The 11788-nt window shown below is 40.4% G+C and overlaps 1 protein-coding gene across 1 annotated transcript; it reads right to left on the bottom strand.

Annotated features, from left to right (window-relative positions):
• Positions 1–10512: 10512 nt before the first annotated feature.
• LOC140076695 (claudin-22-like) lies at positions 10513–11453 on the bottom strand. Its single transcript, XM_072123354.1, has one exon. It carries the CDS (start codon positions 11361–11363, stop codon positions 10701–10703), a length of 663 nt encoding a protein of 220 aa, XP_071979455.1. The 5' UTR covers positions 11364–11453; the 3' UTR covers positions 10513–10700.
• Between the last annotated feature and the right edge of the window lie 335 nt (positions 11454–11788).

Here is an 11788-nt window from a genome sequence, read left to right as displayed (position 1 = left end):
TATATTTAGATCAGGTTTTCAGTGCTCTTTTGTGCTATGTAGTACAATGTATTATTGTATAATGAAAAGTCCTTACCACACATATGCCCTGTGGAAGTCATGTGTAGACTAAATATAGTAGTTCAAGAACAAAATAAACTGTATAGCTAGAAACCTGATATCCATTTAGACAGATAAAAACTTTAGGTATATAATGTGCAATTCTGAAAGGGGTTGGGCACTTTACTTCAAAGTTTTTGTAATGTGTGGGAGCAGGATATTAGGTAACTTATCGATATACATCTATTACATGCGAGGCCTCATATACACGAACATATGTGTTTTTCTAGTCTACATACACAGCTGAATTTTACAGGATACATGCATTGAACACACTAGGTTGCATGTTTTTTATTCCGTAGACTTCTATGGGGTGTACACAATGGAAATACAGGAGAAAATAGGACATGCTCTATATTATTTTATGAAAAGATGGTATGGTGGGCAATACAACCGTTCTTATGGATGAAAGTATTGCCCTTTATAGAGAAAATGGACTTGTGCGACCCACATGAAAACAGTACTGCACAGTACAGGCAGTAGGTGGACGGAAATATATGTTCATGTGCATGAGACCTTAAAGGGGAGTGACAGGGATGAGAGTGAATACTGTCATGAAGTCTTGTAAGATAGGGAATGCACAGACTGGTCATGGACGGTTAGAGATCACACAACCCTCCATCTGCAGTCATTTTATGGACAGGCTGTTGAGGTAAAAGGGGGCTTGACTTTACATTTCAATAATGCAGTGTAGAACTTTTAAAAGGGGAATTCCCACTAAGACAAGTTTCTTAAATGTACTCAGGATAACAAAATAACACATTCTCTAATTCACTGTTATTAACAAAAATACATTATTTCATCAGTCCTGGTGTACACGAATTTTGTTGCAGCTAGTTCCACCATTAATCTTCTGACTTTAGGGTTGGGTAGACATTATGGGGCAGATTTACTTACTCGGTCCTGTCGCGATCCCATGGTGCATTGTCCGACGAGGATTCAGGTCCTGCACAATTCACTAAGCTGGTGCGCCCGAGTTCCTGCATCCGTAACTTCTACAATGATGTCCGCCGGAGTTTACCTGCTTCTTCCCGGTGCTTGTAAGTGCGTGAGTGCGACACATTTCTAATTGTTGAATCCCGAGCGTTTTCCGAATCCGTCAGGTTGTATGACGGCCCGCCCTCCCCCCGATTTCTGTTGTGTGAAAGCCAGCGCCGATGCGCCAAAATACGATTGTGTGCGCCAAAATCCCGGGAAATTCGGCGCAAAACAGCAATCGACGGGAAACCCGATGAAAATGCGTCCAACTGACCCTTAGTAATTGAGCCCTATTGTTCTGCTCCACACATCTCAATGGAGCAGACGGGAAATGTCGAGCAATGTGCTAGGGCAGTGATGGCAAACCTTTTAGAGACCGAGTGCCCAAACTACAACCAAGACCCAATTATTTATCACCAAGTGCCAACACAGAAATTTTATTTATGATTTATACTCCCTGCTCTGTCACTTTCATTCATAACTGCACCCTGAGGACACCAATTAATCAGAAAATAGAAGAAAGTTGGATAATCATTGTAGATTCCCTCCAGGGTCCCATAAACAGGAAGAATTGTCAGGGCCGGAGCAGGAGCTACAATGATAATCCAGATCTGTCCACACCTTCCCATTCCTCGAGTAGTCCCAGGGAGTGCTGTTACTTTAAAATAGCTCTGTGCACAGCAAGTCCTGGGCTGTCTGGGACTGCAGGAAGATACCTGCAGTCCTCTCTGGTGATGGCCTGAGTGCCCACAGAAAGGGCTCTGAGTGCCACCTCTGGCACCCGTGCCATAGGTTCGCCATCACTGTGCTAGGGGATCTCCGTCTGCTCCATTACTCTCCAGGAGTCACAAGGTGTCCGACTGAGGTAAGTGAGACCCCATCGGACCCCACGTTTTCATGATTTGTGGGGGTCTCATCACTAAGACCTCCACCAAAATGATACTGCTGGCTTATCCTAAAGCTGTGATCAAAACCCAATCGATAAAATTTAAAGAGAACCTGTCACTACACTAACCCCCCAAGCCTACTTACAGTATCTTCCTCTGCAAAATGTATGTCCTCTGGAAATGTTTTAGCATATTTCTAGGTTAAAGCATGAGTGAAAAATCATCCTTAATTCTTTTACAGGATGCAGTCAGGCAACCCCTCCTCCTGCAGTCCGTCTGCACTGCCCATTCCATGCATCTGGCCCAGCTCTGCCTCCTAATTGTGATGTCATTCTCTGGATATATGGAGATCTAGGAGGAAGGGCTGGCCAGATAAATGGACTGACTGGAGAAGGTAGGGTTGTTTGACTGCAGGAGGTGGGGTTACATGATTGCAGGAGGAGGGGATACATGACTGCAGGAGGTGGGGCTGCATGACTGCAGGTGGAGGGTTTACATGACTGCAGGAGGTGGGGTTACATGACTGCAGGAGGAGGGATTTTTCTTTTATGCTGCAACCTAGAAATATGCTAAAACACCTTCAGGGGACATACATATTACAGAATAAGGTACTGTTTGTAGGCTTGGGGAACAACTTCTCAAAATTACAACCTTTTGCCACAATAATAATAATGGAAACATGTCATTAAATTAGTGTGAACTCCAAAGCTAGGTCTACATCATTGAGGTTAAGTAAACAAGACTTTGTGGAAGGCAACTGCAGTGTTTTTATTTTTACAACTTCCTGATGTCTTTGTCTCCTTTATTTGTTAATATGCTTTTATTGTAATTAATCTATCTGCATTACTGATAATAACATTTTACAGTAAATATTTCTACTATGATTAAGGGGGAAAGGTCAAAAGCTTATGTTCTTGATAACTGATAGCATAAACTTCCCTTAAATTGTAACAAGAATGTGGCCTATTTTTTATGTTAAAGATATTTTTTTCAGAAACTTTGAAAATTAAAAAAAAAATTACCAAAAAAAAAAAAAAATCCGGAAGTTTGGATGCGACTAGGCTTAATAAAAGACTAAGCAGTCATTCAGATGAGCGTATCTGCGATGTGTCCACGACAAACGTGATGATTTGAAGTCTTTTTGTTGTCTGAATGGTATCTGCTTCTGTGGTTTTCCCATTTGTATGGTATGGTTGCCCATAATATTCCTCCCTATAGTAAACACATGAGAAACAATGGGACAGTATACTATTATTCTGTTGGGTTCTTCCATTACCTCATTTACAGGAAAGATAAGAATATATTTCAGTTAAAGGAGTATTTCAGGAAAATGAACATCTGATTCAGTAACCACTAATGTTATAAATGAATACAACAATACACAATTCTATATAACATAACCATTGATGTTATTTAGGTGTAAAAAGCCATCTCAACCCTTCTTGAAGCTCTCTGCTGTCCCTGCTGTGACCAGTGCCTGAGGCAGGCTATTTCACAGATTGACCGTTCTCATAGTAAAAAATCCCTGTCATCCCCGGTGATTAAACCTTGATTTCTCCAAACGGAGACAGTGCCCCCTCGTGTTTTGATTTGATTTAATCTGAAACAACTTACCACCATCTTTTTTGTATGGACCATTCATATATTTATATAAATTAATCATGTCCCCTCGTAGTTGTCTCTTTTCCAGACTAAATAAATCTAGTTGTTTTAATCTTTGTTTAATGTTTTATGACCCTCCATACCCCTTAACATTTTTGTGGCTCTATGTTGAACCCTGTCCAGCTCCAGGGCATCCTTTTTATGGACCGGTGGCCAATACTGCTCACATTACTGGCCATGCTGGATGTGTCATTTCTGTGGCCTCACTGTGATGCTTTAGCCAAAACAATTTCCGGAATCACTAGAAAACTAAATCTCACCATCCATAAGCTGCGGAGAGGGGGCACTACCAGCCCACCTCCTACACCTCCTAACCTGTGAGCAGTTTTATTTGCGTGACGTGTATCCCCAGTGTACATGGCCAGTGTGCACGTCTCGCTCCATCTAGTCAATGAATGGAATATGTCCCTTTTATGGTGTAGATTTATACACCAGTTTTCTGGAATACAAGCTCAGAAATAATAGTAATTAGTGGCAAACCGCCAAAGAAGCCCTGGGTGTGGCTCAAAAATCTGAAACCATTCAGAGGATTCTGAAAAAAGGGAATTGCTAATATACACAATAATGTCTCCTCTGGGATAATGTTGCAATGTTACCCCTCCGGGGCCAGGCCGCGATGTGGGAGCAGCTGGTTTCCCAGGGCTGGCTGCAGTGCAGCTTAGCACCAAAATGTGTCACCGACACTTGGTCCACAGGAACAGGCCTTTTCCACACCCCAGGGAGATGCAAGAAGAGGGGAAGGCTGCAGTACAGTGAATGGTTCCCTTGGGCAGTGGTGTAACTAGAGTCATCTGAGCCATGGGGTAATATTTCCCAACGATTGCACCCACCCTCAATGCATGCATGTCTAATGTAAATGATGGTAAATGGAAGTGCTTTTATTTACTATAAGTATTTGATTTCTGTTACTTTCCTTCATAGTGGAAGAGAATAATGAAAAATAAAAGTGGTGACATATACAGTGTCTGGATATATACACTCACCGGCCACTTTATTAGGTACACCTGTCCAACTGCTCGTTAACACTTAATTTCTAATCAGCCAATCACATGGCGGCAACTCAGTGCATTTAGGCATGTAGACATGGTCAAGACAATCTTCTGCAGTTCAAACCGAGCATCAGTATGGGGAAGAAAGGTGATTTGAGTGCCTTTGAACGTGGAATGGTTGTTGGTGCCAGAAGGGCTGGTCTGAGTATTTCAGAAACTGCTGATCTACTGGGATTTTCACACACAACCATCTCTAGGGTTTACAGAGAATGGTCCGAAAAAGAAAAAAAATTCATTGAGCGGCAGTTCTGTGGGCGGAAATGCCTTGTTGATGGCAGAGGTCAGAGGAGAATGGGCAGACTGGTTCGAGCTGATAGAAAGGCAACAGTGACTCAAATTGCCACCCGTTACAACCAAGGTAGGCAGAAGAGCATCTCTGAATGCACAGTACGTCAAACTTTGAGGCAGATGGGCTACAGCAGCAGAAGACCACACCGGGTGCCACTCCTTTCAGCTAAGAACAGGAAACTGAGACTACAATTTGCACAAGCTCATCGAAATTGGACAGTAGAAGATTGGAAAAATGTTGCCTGGTCTGATGAGTCTCGATTTCTGCTGCGACATTCGGATGGTAGGGTCAGAATTTGGCGTCAACAACATGAAAGCATGGATCCATCCTGCCTTGTATCAACGGTTCAGGCTGGTGGTGGTGGTGTCATGGTGTGGGGAATATTTTCTTGGCACTCTTTGGGCCCCTTGGTACCAATTGAGCATGGTTGCAACGCCACAGCTACCTGAGTATTGTTGCTGACCATGTCCATCCCTTTATGACCACAATGTACCCAACATCTGATGGCTACTTTCAGCAGGATAATGCGCCATGTCATAAAGCTGGAATCATCTCAGACTGGTTTCTTGAACATGACAATGAGTTCACTGTACTCAAATGGCCTCCACAGTCACCAGATCTCAATCCAATAGAGCATCTTTGGGATGTGGTGGAACGGGAGATTCGCATCATGGATGTGCATCCGACAAATCTGCGGCAACTGTGTGATGCCATCATGTCAATATGGACCAAAATCTCTGAGGAATGCTTCCAGCACCTTGTTGAATCTATGCCACGAAGAATTGAGGCAGTTCTGAAGGCAAACGGGGGTTCAACCCGTTACTAGCATGGTGTACCTAATAAAGTGGCCGGTGAGTGTATAATCCAAAGACAAAATAGCAGCACTCCAGAAGTATGAAGTATTCAAGTGGATTTATTAAATGATAGCAGCTATCCACTTGATCACTTTATACCTTTGGAGTGCTGCTATTTTTTCTTTGGATTATATTTGGAGGACATGGTGCCTGGCCCTGAACAGCGTGCACCTACCATTTTTCTTGCATATATTATATTTCGCTAAGATGGAAAAAGAGCAGTATCGTTTGGTAATTCGCTTTTTGTTTTTGGATGGGAAAATGTGAGGAGATAAAAGCAAAGTTGGATGCTGTTTATGGGGACACTTCGCCATCTATGGCCACAGTTTGATATTGGTTCAATGAATTTAAACATGGGCAAACATCTGTTTTTTATGAGTGACCAGGACGCCCAGCAGATGTGGTTACCGAGGAAATCATTCAAAAAGTCCACGACATGATACTCGCTGATCGACGACGAAAGTGCGAGAAGTAGCAGAGGCCATTGGTGTGTCGACCGGAATTAATGTTTTACATGATAAGTTGGTGATGAAAAAATTGTTGACCCGATGGGTGCAGCGATTGCTCACGGTGGACAACAACTGGATGTGGCTGTTAACTTCAAAGCAGTGTTTGGAGTAATTTAAGCGAGATCCGAAGTTTTTTCGTCAAGTTGTCACCGTTGCTGAAACCTGGATTCATTAATACACACCAGAAACTAAGCAACAATCAAAACTATGGATTTCTCCCGGTGAATCTGCTCCAAAGAAGGCGAAGACGGTCCCATCATCCCGGAAAAGTCTGCGTCATCCACATTGATTTTTTTGAAAAAGGAAGAACGATCGCTAGACAATACTACAGTGAGTTATTGGACCGCTTTGACAAAAAATTGAAGGAGACACGGCCGCATTTGGTGAAAAAGAAGCTGCTGTTTCACCACGATAATGCACCAACACATTCATCCAGAGTTTGTGACTAAGCCATTTTGGGGTTTAGGACCAAGCCTGATTTTTTAAATTTGCCCTGTGTCACTATAGGAGGTTATACATTTGTAATGCTTTAACATATCCAGTGTATTTTGAGATTGTTTTCTCATCACACATTGCGATGTTTATTTGTTTATAGAAACATTTTGATGATATCTTTTGTGTTTCATTATTTTCAAAAACTTGGCAAAATTTGGCATAAATGTCTAAAAATTATTTTTTTTTCAAAGTTCTAAATTTTTTGCTTTTCAGGCACATAGTTATTGCACCCAAGTAACTTTAGAACTAACATTTCCCTTGTTAACTAACATGTCTGCTTCATATCAGCACAGGTTTTTATGCATCTTCTCTTTTTTCTAAGTTGTTCAAAATTTTGGGTGCAAAGTTTGATACCCAATTTCTTCTGAGTATGAGGAGAGTAGTGGTAAACTGCTCTATGGGCACACAATCGGGCATAGAATGGAACAAGCCCCATTCAGAGCAGATTTGCATTGTCAGATTTTACAGGCTATAAAATGTTTATTTTTTTTGTAATTTGGACATATGGGTGATTTTTTGTGTGTGGATGAGATCCACTTTTCAGGTACATAATTTATTGGGGGGGGGGGTCAATAGCTAATAATGATATTTTATTAACATTTTCTTGGTGGTGGTTTAAAAAAATTCTTAATTCTTGTTTATGGTTTTTAGCATTCTTTTTCTGGTCATCCACTGTACCATAAAACTAATTTGTTATCTTTATTCTATGTGCAATCACGATTACGGTGATACCCCATTTATATAGTTTTTGTTGGTTAGCTTGTTTTGCAGAATATAGAACTCATATTGTGAGAAATCTGCTTGTTTTTGACCATGTATCAATCCCTTAACGTAACGGTGCATGTCGTAATAGTACAGTGCACGTTGGGTGCGGTCCTAGAGCCCTCTCCATAGCCGGTAAGTCTTTGCTGCATATAGCAGCAAACACTTACCAGTAATACCAGCGGGTGTTATCCCGTACATCGCCGCTGGCAAAGCTGCCGGCGTCTTAAAAAAGATTGCGGTGCATGGGCGCCACCATCTTGGTGAAGATTATCGCTCTCTGTGATGTCATTGGGGGTGGCAGTCAGTTGCCATGGTAGCCACGGGTCTTCTGAAGATCCGTGACTGTCTCGTTTTAACCCATTTGCACATTGTAATGAATGAGGAGGAAAATCTCCATATACTGCCATACTGTAGTATGGATCGATCAGACAATCTAAGGTTACAGTACCCTAAGGGGTCTGAAAAATAGTAAAAATTAAAAAAGTAAAAAAAAAATTATATTAAAAAACCCTAAAAATTCTAATTACTTTCCCTAGAAGTCATATAAATATAAACAAACAGTAAAAATCATAAACACATTAGGTATCGCCGCATCCAAAAATGTCAGATTTATCAAAATATAATAACGGTCACTGCATTTAACCCTGTAACGGAAAATAGCGCCCAAAGTCGAAAATGGCACTTTTTTGCCATTTTGAAATATATAAAAATGATCAAAAGGTCTTACAGTCCTTAAAATATAAGCATTGAAAACGTCACCAAAGTAGCAAAAAATGATGCCACCCACATCACATGTGTAAAAATGATGCCACTCCATACATCAATGTGTAAATAAGTTATTTGCGGTAGAAGATGGCAAAATCAAAAAAAATAATTTGTACAGGAGGTTTTAATTTTTGTAAATGGAATGTAATGGAAATTTAAAAAAGAAAAAAGGACCAGGTTGTTAAGGGGTTAATGGACATTTTAGGGCTTATTTTTTTGTGGGACAAGCTGTAGCTTTTCTTGGTATCATGTTGGGGTAAGTGATTACTTTTTTGGGGTAAGTGATTACTTTTTTTGCTGTTTTTATGAGGTCAGATGTGAAAATGTTGTAGTTTTTGTGAGGGTTTTTTTTGTGTTTTAAGGCGTTTACCATATGGGTTCAATGACAATTTTATGTTATTGTACGGGTGTTACTGACGTGGTGATGCCCAATATATAGTATTTTTTGTCAATTTTTGTTTTTTTATGTTGTATTTTTGGTTTTTCAATGGGATTGGGCATCAGGGGACTTTTATTCTTTATCCTTAATATTTTTTTTATTTGCACTTTTTTTTTACTTTTTCCAACTGTTTCATTATTTCCATTTTTGTCATTTTATTACCAAGTGATCATATGATAACTGCATTGCTGATTACTGATATTACATATTTAGCCTTTGCATTCAGCATGACCTAACAGGCATTTACTGCCGGCCATCCTTTGGTCCTTCATTGGACCTCTGGGCTGCCATAGCAACGATCTGCACCCTCCATGTAGGGCACGTCTGGGTAATGCCCTATAGGTGCCGCGGTCACTATGACCATGGCGTCTATATGGTTCAACAGCCTGGATCGTGATAGTAGCAACCTAGGCTGATACTGCGGGAACCCGGCTATGTGCAAGAGCCGGGTCTCCGCAGGTTCCCTGCCAGGATTCCGCGGTGATCTCCCAGGTTCAGCCTGGGTGATCATCATGACGGAACTCTACATCAAGGTGTGGGCACTACCCCCATCCTATGACGTAGAGTTACGTCAAGATGCAGGAAGGGGTTAAACATGCAACCACTTGATCATGCATTAAATATACTGTCAAACTTGTATTAAGGCTGTGGCTTGATGTAAACTAATTTCTGTTTGGCAACCTACAATAAGCTCCCTAGTGCCATGAGAAGTAATAGGTGCCCTACTATGATGTCACTAGAGTGCCCATTGGTTACAGATGGTTTACCAAATAGAAGCTACTGCATTTACAACAGACAGTAGTAGTTATACAGTGGTAAAATGGTGCTATTGGCCATGGTTAATACTACTACACAACACCACTGGCACTGAACACTGAATTAAGTTCATTTGGCAAAATAAAAGTAATAATTTTTGCTCATTCCTGAAAGCTTATGACATTGTTCGACTTGCAATTAGTCTCAGATAACCAAACCTGGAGACTTTTCAGAATTGGTAAAACATTAGTATACATGTGATAAATCCTGACTTGCACAAAATGGTCTCATACGTAGAAAATAATTTAATACAATTTCTGTATTAAAACACAACTTCTTTGACCCTAAGAGCCATTGACATTGTATAAGTGCTCAGAATACATTCCAATGCATCCAAATTGACTTTGAATGTTTAATATAGTACGTGCTGAGAGAGATGTCTATTTTTTTTTTCATTTTATGTTAATCCAGTTATAATGTTCCTGTGTAATAATCCTTAATTTCACATCAGATTACATGTAATAAGGGTCATACTTTTAACTGAAATGAACAATGGATAAAAGCTGTGCACAGTGCTAAATACCAAAATAAACTGAATATTAATATGCAATGAAACCTCTCCAAAAGACCACCTCTTTAAGAAGACCACTCCATTATCTAGATTTTTATAATAGATTTGATAGGTTTAACATATACCATGTATAGACTTTAAGAAGACCTCCCTCTCTGAAGGTTTTATCTTCACTGCTATTTGAAATTTGTGCCTCAAAAAGTTTTCACTGAACATATAGTAGAATTCTTTACTTGATCTTCATTGTGGATGGTACATGTATTTGGGATATGAATGCAAAAAGGTAACCATGTGTAATATGAAACCATGACATGAAAGGAAGACATAACCTTTTTTGCTTTGTCTTATATATCCTGGCTCAAAGGCATGTTTTACTAGGTTGCAAGACCCCTTTTGAAGATCTAACATGAACCACATGCTGTGTTATGAAGATACTGGTATGACTTTCACACGGGCAAGCCTTACTTCTATTAAAGCCACCACAAAATAATTTTCAACTGATTAGAAAATGATAAACACTTTTTTAATAAACTCATTTTTCTACATGGTTTGAGATTCATAGCTAAACAATATACTGAAATGTCATATAGTCAGATCTGGATGTTTGGAGTTTACTGATAAACAGTAGTCATGTTGCTTGGTAGGCTTGTAAGGTGAAGATGCTGAGTCAGTAGATGAAAAGCAGTAGGAGGAAGCAAGTAGAGTTCCACCAAGAATGAGAAAAAATCCTCCAAACCAACCCATGAAGAGTGCTTCACCAAACTCCCACCTTGGGACAATGTCTGGGATAGATTCATCCCAAAATTCCTGGACAGTGTCGTAAGCCACCCAAGAGACTGGAGCTAATGCACTCAGTCCTGAAGTCCAAAGCATGATGCCTCCTAGAAGTAAGAGACGGTTCTTCAGCTCCTGATTTCCTGCTGCAAATTTCACACATTCTAAACCAGGGCTAGAGATGACAAGTCCAAGCATCCCAGAGCCATTGGATAGGAACATCAAAATCCTTGAAACCCTAAGCTCCGGTGAAAGAGCCAAGAAAGAATCAAAGTCCTTGCATTGCATTCCTCCTTCCTCTTGAACAACGCAAGTCTGCCAGAGACCCATAGTCCAGTTTTCTAATTCATTCAAATCTAGATTCAAGTTTTTCCAGAGAGGCACATATGTGGTAACACAGGACAAAATCCATCCTGTAAAAGACAACAAAGTCCCTCCAAACTGTATGTAAGTTCTTATGGCCAAAGCCATAGTTTGTAGTTATTCCTTGAAAGTATTGTCGTAGGTTCACCTCAGCAGCTATCTGGTGTCCTGCAGTTGATAGTGAACTAATAATCTTGGCTTCTGGCTTCAGGGTATATAAGCTTTAGACTTTAACCCATGAGTGACCTCGAAGCAAGGTTTTGTTCTCACAAAAGATAGGGTTTCATATAGATGGGGAAGGAATTCCTGGGAGCTAGGAGTTAAGTTTATGATAAGCATTTGATCTGTTACCTTTCAATTTGCTGAGTAAAATTATATCCCAATGCCTGATAATTACAAGCCAGTGGATGAACAAAGAAAGCTCTATGACCCCTCACCCTAAAACACAACAGTAATCATTGTGCTTCAATATGGATTAATTAGATTTTAAAGGGTGATAAAAGCCTCCTCTGTGTGTAACAGAACTTCATTGT

Source organism: Engystomops pustulosus, chromosome 1, assembly GCF_040894005.1.
Source record: "Engystomops pustulosus chromosome 1, aEngPut4.maternal, whole genome shotgun sequence".
Classification (NCBI taxonomy): Eukaryota; Metazoa; Chordata; class Amphibia; order Anura; family Leptodactylidae; genus Engystomops; species Engystomops pustulosus.
Note: the sequence above shows the minus strand (reverse complement) of the source record. Positions and strands in the feature narration are given on the sequence as shown.